Source organism: Seriola aureovittata, chromosome 7 (assembly GCF_021018895.1).
Source record: "Seriola aureovittata isolate HTS-2021-v1 ecotype China chromosome 7, ASM2101889v1, whole genome shotgun sequence".
NCBI classification, from domain to species: Eukaryota; Metazoa; Chordata; class Actinopteri; order Carangiformes; family Carangidae; genus Seriola; species Seriola aureovittata.
This window is the reverse complement of record NC_079370.1, coordinates 9,623,882-9,645,560: the sequence shown is the minus strand read 5'-3', so window position 1 is coordinate 9,645,560 and position 21,679 is coordinate 9,623,882. Positions and strand designations below refer to the sequence as shown.

Genomic DNA, 21,679 nt, shown 5'->3' with positions numbered 1-21,679 from the left:
CACCCTCACTTTTATCTGCCACGACATATTTTCCTCTTTGTTCCTGTTTCTCTCTCTTCCAGCTTCTCAAAGAGCTTTCATGTACTTTGCATCTCAGTCTTTACCTGTGCTGACATGCGTCTAAATCTATATCAACTCATAAGCCCTTAAAACCAGAGGATGCTTACTCTCAATCCCCAGATGTACTCGCCTGCATGAAATGGTAAAATATGAGGCTGATCGTTATTTAACATTACCTAGCAATTTCACTTGATTAATTATTGCAGGAAATCTGGAGGCATCAAATAATCATTATTTCATCAGGGGAAACAGTCATTATAAATAAAATTCAAGTCATCGCAAATTACAGAGCAGACAACCTCTGGCAGTCAGGATGAAGGTTTTTCAGACAAATAAATTGTCAGGAACCAAAGATCACTAAAATTAGCAGGTTTGAATGATTTTTCTTCTCCTGCATATGAAACATAGTTATCCATTGATAAATAGTATTTCACTTTAAAAAAAAAAAAAAACTTTCCTTGTCATATATTTACCATACTCTGCAGCCAAGCTCTAATTACATCCGTGTGTCAGTATAAAGCCAAGAAGTTTTAAACAGGCAAAAATAGCACACATATCTCTGGTGTTGCCTTTCACAAAACTCTTTTGATGAGTCGAGGTAACAGAAGTCTAGAACTAATTAGACGCCATTAATTGAAAATAGACTGAAAACAGAACAACTCAATAACATGGTTTCATTGCATCGACCCCAGCAACTGTTGTCTGAGTTTTAGTCTACAAGGCGTTTATTCTTGTGGTCTTTAAAACAGAAGTGGAGAAATGGAGAAGCTTTGAATGGCTGTAATCAACTACTGCTTTATTATGCAGAGCAGAACTGCTGTTAATGAAACAAAATTACCCCAGTAGGGAACCACGGAAGAGCTGAAATTATACCGGCTGTTAATGAGTGCACGCCACTGAAATGGCCAAAATTTCTCAGCTTTCAACTCGGCCAGGTGATTCATCTTTTATAGAAGAACCACAGCAGAAACGCAGCCACGTCTACTGTACTTGGTTCAGGTCTGTCACAAAAAATGCAATCTGTATCTCTCATTAAGACTGGCAACACAGTCACATACAGGAGGATCCTTATCGTATCCTGCTGTGTCAGATAGGGAGCCAGTTTGCACTCGCACTTCTTTAGTGTAACAAATAAGAAATAATAACATATTTGACAATGTTTGGAGTCTTTTGGGAGATTCACCCTTTTATAGGAAATAAACAGACCTGAGGATTTGAAGATTGTGTTGCTCACAGTGGGAACCCAAAGTGCAAAATTATGCTAGCATATTTGTACACTATATTTGTTAGTACTGCTAACATTTATTTTCATTATCAGCTACAGTAATCATTTATGTGCTGATTAGGTTTTTTTTTTTTTGCTTAATTAACCTTTTTTTAAATGTAAATAGGGAAATGAACCTCTGTTTTCCTCAGAGCAGAATGTGATGCAATGAAAATGCTCGTTTTGTCCAAGCAACACTTCACAACACAAATGGCTGCAATCGAGAAGCTGGGATAAAGAAGCATTTGGCACTTTTGCTTGAAAAATATCAATTATCAAAATAGTTGCTGATTGTTTTTCTATTGATCAACTAATCATTTCAGTTGATAATTGGTTAAGCACTATTCTACTGGCCAGAAGTATGAGGACATGGATGTACTCCTGCTTTAGGGCTGTTTTTCATGCTCTTGTCCCCTTATCATATTGATTACAGCAAATAATTACATTTTAGGCGATTGACTGTTGGTTGTAGCAACAGTATGGGGTTTCATGTTTCAGTGTGAGAATTCCCTGATTCAAGTGTGGTCCTTTTTTTTAGAAATGGTTTTCTGAGTGGTTGAAGCATTTGACTGGCCTGCACAGAGCCCTGACCTCAGCCCTGTTGAAGAATTTTGGAATGAACTGGAGCAGTGCCCATCTCACTAAAACTTCAAATCCCTGTTCTGAAATCCTGTGGTTCGACTCCCAGAAGTGTAGAGGCTGTTATAGCAGCATATTAAAGAGACACTTCACCTATTTTACACGACAAGGTCAATTTACTCGTTGTAGTTAGTGTTACACAGCCTGTGAAAGCAGTTGTATAATGTCTGTGGCTGTGAAGTGCCTACAAGTTAGGATGTCTTGGCCTCTGCTGCTTCAATTTTGACCAGTCTGTTAAAAAAAATTCTGTCTTGTCTATCAGCTTAATGGAAGTGCAATATTAAATTACCCCACCAATGCCCATGGTTTTGGAATGGCATGTTAAACAATCATATATGGGCATAATGTTCAGGTGTACCTAGCTGACTGTGTACACTATATTTTCAGAGGAACACTCAACTATAAGCCGTAACCAAACACTTATATTCCAGAGATGAGATCCACGCTCTCGAAAGATTCTCAGAAGTCCTTTTAAATGAAGTTATTAGCAGCTCTGGGGAGCACATGATGTACAAGACTGCACAGACATTTTCGTGAGAAAATCTTCAGTGTGTGATGTATCAGTACAGCATATCAGAGGGGGATGCTTTTTACACATGAAACTCGCATGTAACCGCCCAAAAAATATCCAGTGACACTCTGTCTGTCCCGCAGATGGAGAAGCGCCGCTGTGAAGTGCAACTTCTTTCCTGCATCCATCTCTCTCTCTCTCTCTCTCTCGCTCTCTTGCTCTCTCTCTCTTTCTCTACAGTTACTCTTTTCTCTTCATTCTGGCCTCCTCTCTACCTGCTTTTTTAACTTTCTCCCTCTCTACATCTATCACTCTCTTTATCTCCGTCCCCCCGCTCTTTGTGTCTGTATTGATTTTTGTGGCAGTGAACGCTCCATGCTTTTCGCCCTTTTTGATAGAGGGAGTGAGATGGAGTCTCAGGCTGCCGAATGAAATCAAAGTCCTTTTTTTTCCTCCCTCTCCCTTTTCCCTCACTCCAGCGAAACAAGCGCGAACTCCATCAGCTTTGAACTTGTGTGTGTGAAATGAGCTCTCTGTGCTCTGATTGTCAACCCATCTCTGTCCCCTTTCTCTTGTTCTCTATTCCCCATTCTTCTTTTCTCTCACCTTCCAAATTCTCCTCAGTTTGACACTTTTGTGTGACAGGCAAAAATTTACACCATTCCCACGGTGGTTTACCACACAGGTATGTTAATTTTCTCCATAGTGTTCCTCTGTTCCTGTATGTTTACAAATCCAAATATTCTCTCTGTGCTCTCTTTCATAACATTTCAACGCACCACGCTTATTTCAGCAAGCAATACCTAATTATGATAAGTCTAACAAATAATTGATAAGTGTGTCACAGTAACTATTAATAATTAACAATGAGAATACTCTTCATTAAATCAGAGAAAACAGTTGCTATGGATATGATCATCCATCCATCCATCTTGTTAATCTAGGTCATCTTCACATTGGCAGCACAGTAAGCAGAGCAGCCTAGATTCTCAACCAACTTCCTCCACATACCTGGGGGATCCTGAGGCACTTCCAGGCCGGTTTGGAGACCGAGTGACGATATGGCACAATTACACCGAGCAGCTAAACCACCAGAGTGTCTGTCCCCAAGGAGGATTTGGTTGTTTCCTCCTCCTTTTAACAGGAAAGGTTAAAAGAAATCTGGACAATGTTATTTAAACTTAAAGCTGTGCTCGGCTGGGTTGTTTTGTCTTTTTGGTTATTACACCCCCATCTCGTCAAACTAAATCACAACATTGTGCTGCCACATAGAAGTCAGATGCTGTAAATTCAGCCCGCTCCTCTCACATGACAATCTGGTGTGAATAATCGACATCAATGGAAAATTTCTGCTGCAGAAAGTGATGAATCACTGAGCTTAGAAAAGCAAAACTGTCTCATGATCTGCAGCAAGTGAACGACGAGCAAGATGTTTTTCATCATGATCGCGCGGAGGTGCCACATGGTTTCAGGGTGTTGTGATTTACATAGGGCAATATATCAGACATCCTCAGGGGTTTTAATTTTCCTAATTTAGTGGTACTGTAGTGTAATGTAACTTATATTTTAGGTTTTTCCGGTCTTAAAAGCAGAATTATTTATTGTATGACGGATGAGAAATAAAGGCTTCTACTTGCTTAGTCATCATATCAACATTATTAATAGGGAAGGGCGCCACACCTCAATACTTTTGTGATGCCAACAAGTAGCAGTGAGTATCAGTATCTGCCAAAAATTACCAAAAGCTGGCCTCACGTCTTCTCACATTTTGTACTCTACCTGTTATTTTAGATAGATCGAGATTTAAATTACAATTTTTGCAACGTCTTGGATGGCTGTTTAATTTAACAAAAAAGGGTTTTGTTGTTATATGTTCACAGGTAAAGTTTGATTTTGTTATTGCTTCTAGGCTAATTCTGACAGCTTAATGCAAAGATAGAGAATGACATCATGAAACCAAAAAATGTAAAATATACAGTACATTTTTCCCCTTGGTTTGTTTTTCAAGAAGAACTTTAGCACATAGACTTGCGGAGCTACTATGTATGCTGTAGCAGCGAAAAAAAATATTTTCAGTTGGACTTGAATGATTTCCCATTTTTTCTCATGCGTAAATATTCCATGAATGTTCCAGTATTCATATTCAAAATATCAACACACTATAAATATTTATTTCGGGTATAACAATTCTGAAACTGAGACCAAACTGCGATACAAACTCCCCCGATACCGTGTCGCATGGAAAAAGGAACCACTATACACCCTTGGGCTAGCAACCCTGAGGTTACAGAGCCCCAGTCACATTCAAGTCAGCAGTGTGGGAACATGTTGGTTATCTCCTACCCCCAAAAAACCATCCAAAAAAAAAAAAGGAATGAAATAAACCATGGATTTGGAGAAATGCTACTACCCCTAATATGTACGCATCGATACTGTTTTGATAATGTAATTGTGTCAGTATTGCTCTGCTCTGATTAAATTCCTTCAGTTTCAAAATACTCAGGCCGTCTGGGTGATCCAGCACTCTGAGGTTCATACAGTTAAACTGTAAAATGCTGGTCAAGCTATCATCCTTTTCCTCTACAAAAAGGTCCTGTAGGTCTTATTGTTAGCTTTATAATGAAAAAGATGGCTATCATAAAGAAAAGTCTTAAAGCCTTGTTACTGCTCTTTGCTCTTTAGGGTCCTCAACCTGCAGAAGTTTCCACTGCAGTTTTAAGCATTAATGTATATTTTGTACAGATCACAAAGCCTGTAACGATGTAAGAGAATGAATGTTTGATCTCACCTGCCCTCTCTCTCTCTCTCACTCTCTTCCTCTCTGTCTTGTTTGTGTCCCCCCCCCACCCCCTCGCAGGGCGATGGCTTGCAGCTGGAGTACGAGATGAAACTGACCAATGGCCAGTCTTTCTGGACGCAGCATTTCTCTGCAGATGAGTTCGGTAAGAGTGATTAGACAGAAAGAGAGAGATTATGGAATGAATCGCTGATGGCACAAGCCAACACCACTTAGCACGGCCAATAAAGCACACTGAACTGAACAAATTACAATAATGAAGGGACGGCTGGATGAATTAATGATGATAGATGAACTGAAAGGAAGGGATGAAAAGAAGAAGAGACCCAAGTAGCTTCTAAATGAATTATTCCTACATCTCCAATGCTCTCTCTCTCCTACTCTACATGTAGGGTAACTCTCTCTCTCTCTCTCTTAACTAATCCAGTATCCCCATCACGTACCTGCCTCTCTGTATTTTTCATTCTTTCCTTTTTCCTTTTTTTTCGTACCTTAATTGTCCCCTCTCTTCTTCACCTTGATATTTTCTGAACCTCATTGACTCCTTTACTTTCAGATTTAGATTCCTCCTTCACTTTTGTACCTTTTTTGCTCCTTTTCTTGTCTTTCTCAGATTTTTCTGTTGCATTAATTATTCTTCTTTCCTTCATCTTCCTCCAGGAATCCTGGAGACAGACATCACGTTCCTGGTCATATTCTCCATGGTGTTCCTCCTCTCCTGCTACTTCGCCTGTAAGTACTGTCTTTTCCACTTACTGTATCACTTTATCTCCATCTTCCTGGAGCCAGTTTATTCTGACTTTCAAAGCCCACAGCAGTCATTAAGAGGCTCTTCTCTTCAGACCTGTTACAAAATCTACATGTTTTCTTGATGGAATAGGAGTAAGTTCTCGTGTTTCCTCAGATAAGTAAAGGTGGAGCATGTGCCTATTTTCTCTTGGGGCCGGGACTTTGTCAGAGCAGTGCACGAGCTACACAGATGCAGGAGTGAGAGGATGGCGAGCATTGGGTTCAGTTTTCGTGTGAAAGGTAAACGGTTGAGTGGAGAAGGCAGCAGTAGCCTTAACGTTAGGGATGCGAGTTTGTCGCGTGAAAGTCACTGTGAAATAACCTTCGGCCGCCGAGAACAACAGCTCCAAAGAATGACTCGCTTCGTGTGAGGTTTTCAGTTCATTGTTAAATTACAAAAAAAAATAAAACTTTTTCTTCTCAGATTGTTTCTTTTGAGGGATGTTTAGATGCCTGAAGATGAAAGGTGTCGAGTATTTCATGGAGAAAAACAGCTAAAATTAAAAGACAATCTTAGGTGTAAGAAATATTTTGTTCTTTTCCATCCGTTTCAACCCTTTGGGACAACACTGGGCGGGTTCCAGAACCTCAGGCTGGAAATCACTGCTCGAGCGCTCCAGTACCTTGACATGTAAATAGTTTTAGTTTTATAGGCCCAGATTTTGAGATCTGTTTCTGCAATATACTGGGAGTGAATAAAAGTTTTTTTTGTTTGTGCTGCCCACAGCACTGAGAAAATGTTGAAAAATTTGGCAGCAGCAGCAGCATCATCCTCACAGGATTATTGTACAGGGACTATTTTTTTTTCAAAAACCAAAGACTGTGGAATATTAACAGTAATATAGCTGCTGTTTCCGGAAAGAAATATTGCTATTAAATGTATTGTAATGTAGTTTTTTTGAGCATCACAAAGAAAAAATTACTTCACCTTCATTGTTTTGGTGTTGAGGCTCATATCTCAAAATCTGGGCGACTAAAACCAAAACTATGCGCATGACTAACAATCTCAAGAAAGGCTCTGTTCAGTAGCTGCTCTGTTTTGCTGGAATCACACCATCTTCCACAGCAGATGGACTTGGCCAGTTGTTGTGGAATTGCAAATTATCAAGTTTGTCTCTTCCAGATCAGCTATTAAATGGACCATGTGGTGAACTTGTTTTCTCAGCAGCCTTTAAATGAATTAACTCCAGCACAGTCATCCAAGAGTTGTGTAGTTAAATGCCTCCAAAACTAATTCACCTATCTAGACGTGTTCTGTAGTGCACCGGTCGGATTCCCATGTGCTGTTATTTAAATGGATGGGTATTGGGCAAATGTATCCTTTTCTCTGCTTGCCTTACTGCAGAGGACTAAAGCTACGTAATAAGGTGCAAATACATCTTTTGAGTCTTGGATTCTGCTGAAATCTTATGGTGATTTTATGCAAGTTGGGAGAAGGCTTTGAATGAACTGCTGTATCTTATTCACCATGTGTATGTTGCTCCTGCCAGCTTCGTTGGAGTGCACACTGACACTGACAAATTTGAATTTTATTGGGTCTGAGTTTTATACATTTACATGAGTCAAATCAAACAAGGGACATAAAAAATAACACAGGAACCTGTTGTACGAGTAGAGGAAAGGGGACTTTTTATCTACCTCTACCTAAATGATATAAAACAATATCTCAAAAATATCAGCAGATAATGAAAGAAAGGGAAGGTTTTAAAGGTTATGATATTAAACATTGAAGTTGGAAGAAAGCGAGAGAATTTTTTTTTTTCGGGAGGAATGTTCCTTTAGCAGCCACCGTTCTAGCAGCACTTGACCGGCCAAGCCTGTGGTTGTACAGGGCAGCCGTGAGTGTGTGAGGATGTTTATGATCTCTCCTGCACCTCTAAATTTTCCCCCAGGCCACTGCTGTTTGTAGGAGTGTTTTCGCAGTAAAATTGCCTGCTTAAATACACATTAACAATATTTCCTCTCAGATTAGGGACAGAGAGTGGAGGACGTATAAGGCCTCATCTAGAGACGGGCATCACAAGATGGATGCATACTAATGGTCGCTCCCCTCATTTGCCGGGCCCATTCCCTTGTTCTTTCATTTTCTTCTCTTACTCTCAGTACCTCTCTCGCTCTCCTTCACCATCTGTTAGCATATCTCCATCCTTTTTATCTCTCACACACACACACACACACACACACACACACACACACACACACACACACACACACACACACATACACACTTTCATCACCTCGATCTCATTCTTGTTTTTTTTTTTTTCCTCTGCAGACAATCTGAAGGGAAGACAGCTTCTTCACACAACCTACAAAATGTTTATGACGGCGGCAGGTGTGGAGGGTGAGAGCTTCTGTCCTGAGCAGACACACACACACACACACACACACACACACACACACACACACACACAGACGCTGCATAACACACACACATTATGCCACACACACTCAAGACGACAATGAGCCTCTCGCATGGCTGCAGCATCTCATACCATAATCCCCTCTTCAAGAGCCGAGATATTATCACCCTTATTAGCCTATGAATAGGAACTATTGCAAACAGCCGTGCTGTGCCACAGTGTTCAGTGGAGCATGCTGTTACTGACGAACACCCCCTCACTCTTTTCATCCCATCCTCTCCTCTCCTTTCTCCCCCCCCCCTTATCTCGCTTTCTTCCTCCTCACTTGCTTGTCCCTTCCACAAATCCCTTCTCGATTCTCCTGCCATCCCTAAATTCCCTTTCTCCCTCTCATCCCACTTCACTCAAGCCTTCTGCTCCTTTTTCATCTCCTTTTATCAATTCCTCTTCTGTCTCACTCTTCTTCTCCCCGTTTGTCTCCACCCCCCTCCTTTCACTTTCCACGTTATCATCTCTCTGTCTCTTCTGTTTATCTTTTCTTTTACTTCCTCTCTCTTTCATCTCCTTCTCTTCGCCTTCTTCTTCTTCTCCCGCCACTTTCCTCCCCTCCTCTCCCCTCCCCTTCTCTTATTTCCCCGTTTCTCTCCTCCTGCCATCTTTTCCATTTGACAGTGCTCAGCCTGTTGTTCCATTGTGTCTACTGGGGCCTGTATGCGAGAGATGGAGTTGGCAACGGTAGCCTGAAAATACTCGGTGAGTTCTTCTCCTGCATTGGCGACCGACTGACTGACTGGCTGGCTGACTGACTGATTGACTGGTTAACTGACTGATTGACTGACTCACACTGCCTCTGCGCTGAAAAATCACTCAGCCCGATCAGAATGAACGAGTGGTCGATAATGGATGCGTGTGCAAGTGAAGAGCTGTAATAGCTGGTTTGACAAGATCATGCATGATTTTGTGTGACCATGTATGTGTGTGTGCGCGTGTGTGTGCACGCATATGTGTGTGTGTGTGGTGACCTGATTTTATCTTTCCCCTCTGATATTACAGATTCGGAAACCACAACCTAATTACCCCCTCTGTCTTCTTTCTCACTTTCTGTCTCTCTCCATCTCTGTCTGTCTCCAGGGAAATTACTGTTCTCCGTCAGTTTCTTGGTGTTCCTTCTGATGCTCATATTGTTGGGCAAAGGTTTCACTGTCACCAGGTGGGGGGTTTTCAGTTTTTATGCAGCTTATATGTGTGTGTGTGTGTGTGTGTGTGTGTGTGTGTGTGTGTGTGTGTACATGTATTTTGTTTGAGCCCTATATGTATCTCTGTTTGTGAAAGCCCTCTCACCTTGTTGCGGGATGTGTTTATGCTGCCACTGTCTCTCACTGTCAGGCCTCGCTGTCACAGTCATAACACTATCTCATCTCATGACAATGTTAGGTGTCAGTCAAAAAGTCAGTTAGTACGCTGGCTCGGATAGTGTGGATGAAAGCATGATGCATCTGGGGGATGTGATAGATGGATGCTGCTCTGGTGTGAACTTCATGTTGTGTTTTTATGTGTAGTTGAAGGGTGACCTTTGCCTCAAGAACCCAGCTGACAGTTTTTTTTTTTTGATTCACTCACTTCTTTTCCTGTAAAGCTTTGTGAACATTTGCTTGGGACAGGCCTTTCAGATACTGCACGAGTGCTCTCCATAGCTGGAACATCAACGTGTATCCATCTTACACGTGACTGGATGAATGCCCCCACACTCACCTGGCTTGTCATTGCCTTTTCTAATTTTCCATTGCCAGCTTCAAATTCTAGTTGTCAGACTTGGAAAAACATACCAGCTGCTCTTGAAATGTTGTTTAAATTTTCTGCCAATATATCCCCAGAAGTCGCTTTCGGAGTCAGTTTTATGTGAGGAAAGGGCCTCGCAGTGCACAATCAACAGCTTGTTAAATTGCAGTTCAGAGGGATTTTGAGCTTAAGTGGTGGTGAGTCATCACCTAAACTACAGCTCATAGTTTGAAGATTGGTCCTGCTTTAGGTTCAGTGGAATCAGTGTGGATATTTTCCAGACTGAACTCATGAAGTGAAAACTGATCTTGCAAGATTTAAGATGGCTTTTTCGACTCTAGGATTACATCATCCTTGGGGTTCAGAAGACTCTGTGAGCTCTTGTACTTATTAAACCCTCTTAAAACCCCAGTGAATGAACTCAAAACCGCATTACCATCAAGCTTAAAACATGGCTGTTTATCTGCAGTGACTGATAAGTTGACAGTTTTGAGATAACTATCCAACAACTTTGATATGTGTCTCTGGTGTGAATGGTGATGAATTACTCTGAGCAAAAGGATGTTTGAAATGCTGATGAAGGCTTAGCGCTGAAATGCTTCTGTTTGTTGACTGCAAATAAAGAAGCATTAATTTCTGCTTTCGTGAGGGCGGACAGTCTTTTTCACAGTCTGCCGCGTCCGTGAGTCCGCAGCCATTTTATATTTATACAGCTCAGAATTGAGCACACCAGTCCTTTGTGCTGTTGCATAGCTGCTTTTAGATTAAACTGACTTTGCTTCAGTGTAAAGAGCCAAATGGTAGTTTTTCTGTGTGTGTATGTGCGTGCGTGTGTGTGTGTGTGCATGCGTGTGTGAGTTTGTGTGCGTTTCACTGCGCACCTGCATCCTTCCCACCCATATGTGTATCTCAATCAAGTGTGTGTGTGTTTGTTTCTTTCTTATCTTCTATATCTTCTGACTTGTGTGCGACCTCTGACCCTCTTGGTTTATCCACGTGTCAGGGCGAGGATCAGTCACAGTGGCTCGGTGAAGCTGAGCATCTATATGACAGTCTACACAATCACCTACGTCATCCTCTTCATCTACGAAGCTGAGGTACACACATACGCGCAATACATTCTCCGCACTGCAATATAGTCAACACTGGGGCAGCAAGTAGTAATTATCTCTATTATTGATTAATCTATTGATTTTTTTTTTTTATTTTTTTTTTTTCATGGAAAAAAATTGAAAATTTTAAATCAATTACATCTGATGCCTTTTTAAATTGTACAACAGTCCAAAATCCAAAGATATTCAATTTAGAAATATATAAAACAGAAAAACGTATTTGAGAAGCAGTAACAAGACAGTGTTTGGTATTTTTATTAAATTATTTTAACAATTGATCCTACAAGAGAATAAATGATTTAAAATATTCATCAATTATCAAATTCATATAAAATGTGTTGATCGATTTACTTGACTACTTCAGCTCTAATCAACACCCATCACCCATCCTTCACTTTCCTCACTAACAACCACAAGAGTTGTTATGTAGGATTTTCTGTAAGTATGAGGTGCCAGCTTGGAAATGAAATGCCTAAATGTGTGAACTAGAATTTTGAGGTATTACAGATGGCAGGGAATTGATGAATGGAAAATCTAAATGAACTTTTCTTTTCACTAGAGCTGAAAATTAATAGTCAACACTTTTGATTATCAATTTTTCTTTAATGCCAAACATTCACTGACGGCAGCTTCTCAAATGTGACGTTTTACTGCTTTTCTGTGTATATTGTGAAAAATGAAAAATATATCTTTTTTGAAACACTGAACAAACAGAACAATATGAAGACATCATCTTGGACTCTGGGAAACTGTGATTGGCATTTTTCTTTATTGTCTGACACTTTATAGACAAAGATGAATTGGTTAATTTGGGAAAATAATTGCCAGAATTATAAGCAGTGAAAATAATCTAGGGGCAGCCCTAATTTTCACACTAATAAAATCGTCTGTACACTAGTCACCAACAGCGAAGTCTGCTGCAGCTCAGTTGCTTTGCAGTTTAAATTCATATCTCAGCTAGTAAAACATGTCAACACTTCCAAGTTCTGCCTCTTCAGATGTGATTTGAAAGCAGCATCTGAATTATGCCCGAGATGACTGGGTTCAAGCTTCCTGATTGACAATGCTGGACACAGTGTCTGCACTCATATTGTATTATTGCTCTCCTCTGCTTTTTTAATAACCTCATAAATATTCATGGGAGAGTTGGGCGCACAGATCAACGTGGGCTGTAATAGCTTTTTCTGTCAAGTCACCCATTACACTGATACATTGCTAATTATGAATATGCATAAAGTCCATTTTACAAAAAAATATATAGAAACTCCTTGATGAGTTACAAATTACGGATCCTGACAGGAACAAACAGGCGACTCCCAACAACAAACACAACAAAAGAGAACTGCACTACTTACTCCTCCACCTGAGATAATGAATCTTAGATCAGTAATTGTTTCTTTAAGGTTTCCTTGGAGTGGAAAGTGAAACTGTTGTCTCTATGTTGTGTGTGCGTGAAGACGGAAACAGATTTCAGCAGCTATGATGTTGAGCATATGAGCTTATGAATTAATAACAGCCTCAGGAGTGGTACAGCTACATACATCTCTGCATACTGCAGAGGCTTCAGCACAGTCAGATGTAATGATGGCACATTTAGGGACAGTGGATTACAGTCTTTGAATACAGCATGGTAATGACCCAGTGGGAATAGTGCAGTGGAAGTATCTGTGCTATATTTAATGCTGGAGCCTATAGCCATCTCTCTCACTGCAATATGTGGATCTGAAGCAGTGTAATTTATCTGCCGCCTGCCCTCTTACATGGTCCCTGCTATTAAAGAGCTCAAAACTCAGGGGAGCTCCAGCTAAAAATATGCCAAACTAGGTTACAATTGGGAGTGAAATGAAGAGTGTTCGTGGTCCAGGGCCTGCAGTCGAGAATCCGACAGGCTCTGGTTGCCTGGTTGGATCCCAAGAAGCTCCATGCCAAGCAGTCAGACCTATGCATTATGTAGCAAGGGTAACCCTGTATGGCCAACGCTATCCAGTCACTGGACTGTAAAATGCAATCTAGCATCCGCAGATGCATGCACACGTGACACACACACACACACACACACACACACACACACACACACACACACGCACTCACACACACACACACACACACACACACACACACACACACGATGACCTAGTTGTGGAGAAGAAGTGTCAATGTCAAAGACTCGCACAGAATGCTACAAGCTGAGCTTTGGCTCTGTCATCACAGCGCATCAGCCGAACCATGAGCAATCTATCTCAGTAATTAGGACACAGACTACAACGTGAAGCCAAGCAGATAGACCTTTCTTTTCTACTTTGTGTAAAAGTTTAGCTTGTTTAGTGCGTGTGTGTTTGTGTTTGTGTGTGTGTATTAATTTTGGCTTGACTTCTCATTTCCCTGTGGCAGTTCTTTGACCCAGGTGAAGTGTTGTATGCCTACGACAGCCCTGCAGGTTACGGACTGATGGGCCTGCAGCTGCTGGCCTACGTGTGGTTCTGCTACGCCGTGCTGGTCTCTCTGAAACACTACCCAGAGAAACAGCCTTTCTACGTCCCTTTCTTCACCACATACACACTATGGTGAGACCTGCTTACCCCCCTCCACACCCACACACCCCCCCCACCCCTACACCCCTCCCTCACTCTGCCCTCGCTGTGGATAATAGCACCTGAGCCTGAGATTGCAGGAGTACAAAGATACACATTTCCTCTGTTTGAGGTCTCTTCAATTTGAATAATTTATGCTGCTTTGTAAAAAAAAAAAAAAAAAATGTGCATGAGATAGCTAATGCTTTTGGAATGAAAAGTTGTTTATTTTACTCTAGCCGTCTAAAACACTGTGTGCCCAACCTCTGTGCTCTACTCACATTGTAGATAATTGTACTTGAGTGAATGATTTTTAGAGGAAAATATCTATTTTTACTCAGCTGATGAGATCTCTTCTATTAGAATAATTTATGCTGCCATTTATGGGTGCATAATAGTTTAAAGCTTTGTACTGGAAAGTAGTGTTTTTCCTTTACACAAGCCGGAAAAAAACCCTTCTTCATACACTGCTCAGCCTTTCTGCCTTTCACTCTCTGTGTATAATAGCATGAGCTTGAAATGAAGGGTAGATTACAAAGACTAATATTATCTCTGTATTACTCTCTCATTGCTACGACTATCTCCCGCCTCATTATCTACGCCTCTCCTCTCCTCCTATCTTTATCTCTCTCCGTGCTCTAAATCAGCTTCTACTTTTGTCTGCTCTCTGTCTTTCACCACCAAACTCTATTTTCGTCATTTCCTTTTTAATAAGTTTTCCCCGCATTGTTATCTTAAATCTGCACACTTGTCTTCCTCAGGTTTTTTGCAGTGCCCGTTATGGCCCTGATTGCCAACTATGGGATTCCTCGTTGGGCCCGGGAGAAGATCGTCAACGGCATTCAGCTCGGCATCCACCTCTACGCTCACATCGTCTTCCTCGTTCGTACCCTTGCACTTCTACATAGTTCACATTATTCAGGAGTCATTATTGCCACTGTCAGTCATACATTATTCACTATCCTTGAGTCATGACTGCCTCATGCTGATTGTCTCCTCCACACATCATTATCTAGCCCTTCCTCACCTTCGACACATTGTTCTTTACTAATGGGCTGTACTGCTCACGCAAATTTCCTTTTATATTCCTGCTCAATGCATGCATTGTAATTCCCGCTTCTTACCTGGACCTCATATGCTCTGGCAATGTGTTAGATTCTATTTATACTGTATAGACATAGATTATATATAAGAAGTCATCGTGTCTTTTTATCCTTTTTCCCTTAGGTTATCACACGCCCTTCAGCAGCCAATAAGAACTTCCCATATCATGTTCGGACATCCCAGATTGGGATCCTGCTGTCCAGTCCAAAAGGGGGCGAGGGGGCTGAGAGCTTCCCCCATCACGCTTACGGAAACAGCTCCTTCCTGGGAGACTCTCAACCTAACTTCACTGAACTTTTCTCCATCCAATCAGTGAGTCGAACCTGAATGTGCACACATGTTTGGATGCATGGTAGATATCCTAGGTTGAAGCCGTTGAACTGAGAATCGAGAATGAGAATTATAGCTCATGTACTGTGTTCATCTATGTTCAGTTTATGCTTCCCCCTAATCAGTTTGCAGTGCTTGCTCTATGTAATTAGATTCCGGTTGTACAAATTTTTTGTTGCTTTTAAAATTTAAACTTCCCTGTGTCAAACCTAGCTTGAAATTACCTGCTGTCTCATCTAACAAAGCCGCAAATTAGAAGGTATCAGTGTAACAACGCAGTTTGTAAGGAGGCATGTTTATAGGGAATATTTCTTGGCGGAAACTTCCATCTCTTCCTGTGGGTGTCAGATGAATGACAGTAGGCACAACGAAATAACCATTAAATAGAAACTTTGACAAGACCAAATTAAGACGTCGTGTTTGCCGTGATGAATTGTCTAGCTTGGGGAACTTTCAAATCTGTGCAAGTTGCTGAACAGAAATGAATGAAAGAAGATCATCTCTGGATATTCAACTACACTGATACAATGTGCAGAAACTAGCAGGGGTAATGCAACAAGAAGGGTCGTAAAGACCAGTTTACATGCCCATCACCTTTCAAAAACAGCATTTAAACTTAAGGACAATAAAAATGTATGAAGTTACATAGCAGTAATAAATAGACCAAGATGTAATAAAATAAAAGTGCTGTGGAGAAAACAAGTTTTTAATTTACATTTGAAAGTGGCTGGTGGAAGATGGTTCTGCTGTTCCTAATCCATTATGTCTAGTACTCAGAAATTGATTCTCAGACTAAGTGAAAGCCAATGTAAATAGTAGTCATGTGCTTGGTTGTCTTGGTTCTTGTTAGAAATCTGGCAGCAGAATTGATGCATTCACTGCCGACGTCTAATTGGAAGACACTAGCAAGACGAGGCATTAGTGCGGCTGCTTAAAAAAACAACAAAAAAACATCATTTTAAACTTGGCCTTTCGTCTTTTACAGCCCTGAACTCAAGGTGGGAAATAAGAGTCTCTCCTCCTTGGTGTTGAACAGAATGTTCCCTGTCTTGTCTTTATTTAAGTGAAGGAAATGTAGTAGCAGTCGAGTACTGGCACTGACGCAGTGAGTCTATTGGACCAGGGTTATTTTGGGGAAAGAACAAAGAAATTGGCCTGAAGGGTAAATTCTGAGGTTATCGCAGCAGTGTCTGTGCTATGATGTGGTCTCAAGCCAAATTGACAAATGCAAAGTAAAACATTTATCATTTGTTTTCCAACATGGGTAAGGTTCTGTAAGTATAAAATACTGAGTTTAGTATCAAAACATCTAGGTTAAAGGGGTCCAGTAACTGCAGGTTATAGTGAAACTCACGGTTTGCAGCACATCAAAGGCAAAGAAATTAAAAACAAAAAACAACAACAAATGTGCCTCATAACAAGCCCTGACAACTGAGATATAGATTTTAAAGAACAATCCCAATCGTTAGGAGGAATGTGTTTCTAATTTCCGCACAGAAAACAGGGGCTAGGGGTAATTCCATTATTATTTATCAAATGTCTTATATTATACTGCAATTAAGTAATCATGTCATGTTGACTATTTAGCAATTACTGTTGACCAAATGAATGATGCAAAGCAAGATGTAGTTAAAAGTGAACTAAACTAGTTACTAAATTATTGGTTTTATACACATGAAAGGTTTGATCTCATTTACTGCAACAGTAGAACACATTTCATTATTTAGCGATAAAGCTTTTTGAATAATTTATGTGATTTCTGTAGTGGAGTAATAGTGCAATAATAATTTTATTCATATAGCACTTCTATATATATGCATCCTGTACATACATAAAAACAGAGCAACACAATGAAAGACATGAGGAAAAGAGACAAAGTGTCAATTAGCAAGGCTAAGAATAAAAGGGAGAATGACAAATCTGTATGTACAAAACAATAAAATCAATCAAACAAACAGACAAAAGAAAGAGGATAAAAAACCAAGGATAAAAGCATCAAAGTTGAGAATTAAAAGCAGCTTGATACAAGTTGTTTTGAGCAGTGATTTAAACTGGGGCAGAGGTTCAGCACGCCTGATCTCCTCGAGTATTCCAGAGTCTGGGGGTTCTAACAGTCGATGGCTGGTCAATTAGTTGATCAACGGGAAATTAATTTGCAAATATTTTGAATGCTGTTTAATTATTTAAGTCATTCTCAAAACAATATATAATACATTTGATGTTTCCAGCCTTAATATGTACCACTTGCTTCTTTTCATTGTAATACATTATACTAGATTAAATGTCCGACTGTTGCAGAAAACAGTACATGTGATGATGTGACCTTGAGCGTTAGGGAAAATTTGATGAGCAGTTTTCACTGTTTTCTGATGTTTTGCAGACCAAACAGTTAGTAGATTCATTAAGAAAATAATTGCCATATTAATGAATAATGAATATATTGAAAACAGGACTAGATTTTGTATACATTTGCATATTGTTGAATGATGTAAAAAATGTCCTTCATAATATCTTTAATTATTTCAACCATCTCCTCCAGGCCGACATGAATGATTGAACAGTAGTTTGTGGAGAGTTAAGTAAGTAAATGAACCAGTTGAAGCCTGGAGGTCAGGAAACCCAGTACATGCGTAATTTACCCCGACCTATATAACCATGGCGGCATGACTGAGCACAGGAAGCTGTCAAAATGTGACCTATAGGATGGTGTTACTGACACAGTGTCTACAAGGCCCCACTTTCTGGCCAGTGCAACACATTGCCGTAATCCACATCCTGAGGATGAGACCAGGTCAAAAGTGCAAAACTATCATCTTCTTCCTTCCAGGATCCAGTGAAGACAGTGGAGGAGATGGTGGCCTGTAAAGGACCGGAGGTGCCGAGGAACAGTGAGCAGAAGATCATCACCACTGCTGCTGACTTGACATCGATATTGCCCCCACCTCCGATACCGCCCCGCCCAGCCACACGCTCACCCCCGCTGCCGCCCCGGCTCCCCTCATTCACCGAATATTTCAGCATGCAGAGCGGAGGAGGAGGAGGAGGGTTCGGAACGAAGGCATGAGATGGAGAGAAAGATGGGACAGAGGTCAGGACAGAGGGAGATGGGGGAAGGCACGGAGGGAATGGACAGAATGACAATACAATTAATAAGTAAAGGAAGAGTGGAAGTCAAGGTGTCACTGTTTAAAGACAAAAGGGACAGCCAAAAAAAAGTTTGGAAGGACGAAGAAGAGAAATGATCAGAAAAGTGAATCCCTAAACGGTCCCTTTTCACCTGTGAATGGAAATAACCCGAATGGGGGAAATGGCTGAGAGATAGAAGTGCTGAGCTTGTTAAAGAATAAAGAAGCAATAAATATTTGATGCTGACCAGTAAAAGGCACACAGGGAGAAAGATGACAAAGTGGATGTAGCCAGAGCAATAGAATGATAGCTGTGCACGATGCGGAAATGAACAAAATTCTTGAAATACTTTTATTCAAAAATTCATGAGGCAGTGATGGTGTGCTTGGAAGAGTTTGTAAATAGCTAAAACTGGAGAAAGCTACCACTATATATAGTTTTATTTCAAAAAAGGAAATTTGTTTTTATGGTTTGTTTCCACATCATTAAATTCCAGTTGGTGCTGTGACCAATGAAAAATCCCATTTCATTCCATTTATCAAATTCATGTTAGAAAAAAAAGAGACTTTTTTTATGTTTGGCACATTTTGATAAAGCATAGATATTTACTCTATATGGAGTTTGTTGGGTTAATTTATATTCTACTATGCCTTCATTGCAGCTGGTTATTCTGGATTGATATGCTGATGTGTAAATGTAAAAATGTCACGTTTACTGTGGGCACTTCTAGGTACTCGTAAAACACGCATGTTTGTATTGTATTTCCTGTCCAAAAAGCTGATATATGTACTCCATGTGATCATACAATATTCGCTTATTGTGTGTATTGAAATCTATACTTTTGTAAATACATACAATAGGCTTTAGTATATTTTTGACAGGATAAATTCTGTTAATTGTTATTCCAAACAAAGCCCTCTTGTGCTCTCTGAAACACTACGTGAAAACCAGTATTTTACTATATTGGATTTAGGCGAGTGCAGAATATGCCTGCTCAAAAATGTCATTTCTGTGTATGTAGACGTTGGTGAATGTACTGATGCAATACAGCACAAGGACAGGGGTGATTTTCAAGTTACTGGAATACTATAGTACACCTTTGTAAAACTGTCTTCGGCCTCCATCTTTAACACATCCATGATTAAAGGGCAGATGGCTTCTTCTTTTTAAATAAAAGTAACTTCATCCTCACCCCTGTCTAGTACCTGAAACATAAATATTGTATTTGTCTGCTTTTCACACCTGAATATTTAAACCATACGAAAAGCTGAACAAATATTACTACTTTTGTATCCCCTAACATTGAACTAGGACTGAAAAAAAGCCTTGTAGATGAACTGTGAAAACATCAACACAACTGAACATTTCGTCTGTCCTGCATGGAGCACTTTAATGTTCCTGGTCTTAGTCTGTTTATTCGTGATGATGTCACCTTATAAGACTGCTTTGAAACCTGTATTCACACCACATCGAGTAGTATTCCAGATGCATACACCTGTAAATACGGTCTGAAAATGTCATCGACTGTCCGGACATTTTAGCAAAAACGTATCATGCTTAGACAACGTAATTTAACATTGAATTACAGAAGTTGATAATTCATGTAAGAATGCCATTGAAACTGAGTTCACCACCAGCTTCCAGCAATTCAGGAACTGAAGAAAAAAAAAAATCAGTGAATGGAGACTAAGAAATTCAGCCATTTTATATTGACCATTCGTTTATTTCAGACTCATAAAATTGGTGGTTCTCGGCTAATAGTCACGGATTTATCAGTGGCAATCTTGCTGTAATGGAGTACTTTAGGATGTTAGGACTGTGGTGTGTAACTTGTAAGAGTGTAGTCAGAGGTGTAACTTAGTCTGTGAAACAGAATGATACTTGAATTAGAGTATTAGTCGTTATTTCTGATTATGTGTCTGGTTTATATTTGGCATGTCTGCCATTTTGTCTGCTGTTGCCTGTTGCTACGGTTGCCATGACTTGACTGAACAGACACTGGATGACTCGACTAACCGACAGGCTTACTGATACTGCATCACTGCTTCAACCTTGCGTATATTGACATTAAATTACAGGACTGAGACACACACTTAGGGGAGAGAACTCGAAGAAAAGAGATTATGTATGCATGACAGAAAACAGCACAGCTTTTAGGCTACTCAGAGCGATCTGGTTAAGAGCACATCACTGAAGCACTGTTCAGATGCATTTTAATGGTGTCAAATGACAATTCTAAATACGCTGTACATATACACTTTTTGCCAAAATAAAAAAAATATGGTTTTATTAGAGGCCTTGGTGGGTGTGTGTATTATTTGGCTCCTGCGTTAATAAGCGAGAGTGTTTGAGTTCCAGTTACGGCAAGGGCATGTGTCCAAAGGGGTAAATCTAATATCTGTAAATCATATTTTGAATCTGTTCTCATTACAAGAGTCCATTAAAGTATAACACCACAGGGACAGACTCCAGGCTGGTCACAATCTGATGTAGGCTAGCCTAATTATTTCAGTCATGGCCAGTACCCCAGTCTGTGGCTGCTGAAGTGCAGAGTCACAACAAACTGTTCCTGTCTGTACCTGTTCTCCAGTAAAGGTCTAAATTTACAAATGGCTTTCAGCCTAATCGCTACCACAGTCTTTGAAAGGAAAATTTAAGCTTCTTACATTGTTTGGTAACAATTTGTCATGTTCACTTCAGGAGTTATTTTGTGATGAGGTCATTAAATATTCTATCCACCAAGTTCTTTTACATCTAATTTAATCAAATCCAACACAACAGTCCTTCAGTTTTGAGGCTTGGCTTGTGATTAATACATTATATTGTTAGGCATTCTAGTATTTGTCCAGCAGGATGTCAAAATAACAAAGATATTGTACAATATAGTGCATCATAATAGACCTTTTTCACTGCAGACACAGACTTGTCATAAAAGGTTTCTGCAGTGTTCAAGACTTTTTAGGAAAACACTACATTCCCAGCTGTATAAAACAATAATTCCTTGTACTATAATTAATTAATTAACATGACCTGAACCTAGATAAATAGCATACAATTCATGAATGGATTAATTAATAAGGAAATAATTAAAGATTTTGCTGCAATTGTCACTTGCCTATTAAGAGTCAATGGGCTTCCTAGCTACTGTGTTTAGCAGTAGTGACAGTAAACAGCCTCCTGCAGCACCATTCACTGTCACAACAATCCCACTCTCAGTTAGGAGGTGTATAATGTC

The 21,679-nt window shown here is 40.1% G+C and overlaps 1 protein-coding gene across 1 annotated transcript in view; it reads left to right on the top strand.

Moving 5' to 3' along the window:
• The window catches only part of tmem145 (transmembrane protein 145), a 38,714-nt gene extending 17,976 nt beyond the window's left edge, over nucleotides 1-20,738 (top strand). The window contains exons 6-15 of the mRNA XM_056381554.1: nucleotides 5,332-5,416; nucleotides 5,932-6,003; nucleotides 8,336-8,404; nucleotides 9,096-9,176; nucleotides 9,555-9,633; nucleotides 11,206-11,299; nucleotides 13,706-13,878; nucleotides 14,646-14,766; nucleotides 15,112-15,300; nucleotides 18,146-20,738. Of these exons, the coding sequence (XP_056237529.1) occupies nucleotides 5,332-5,416; nucleotides 5,932-6,003; nucleotides 8,336-8,404; nucleotides 9,096-9,176; nucleotides 9,555-9,633; nucleotides 11,206-11,299; nucleotides 13,706-13,878; nucleotides 14,646-14,766; nucleotides 15,112-15,300; nucleotides 18,146-18,382 (1,200 nt within the window). The 3' untranslated portion in view covers nucleotides 18,383-20,738. The remainder of the gene's footprint in view (nucleotides 1-5,331; nucleotides 5,417-5,931; nucleotides 6,004-8,335; nucleotides 8,405-9,095; nucleotides 9,177-9,554; nucleotides 9,634-11,205; nucleotides 11,300-13,705; nucleotides 13,879-14,645; nucleotides 14,767-15,111; nucleotides 15,301-18,145) is intronic.
• Nucleotides 20,739-21,679: the final 941 nt, after the last annotated feature.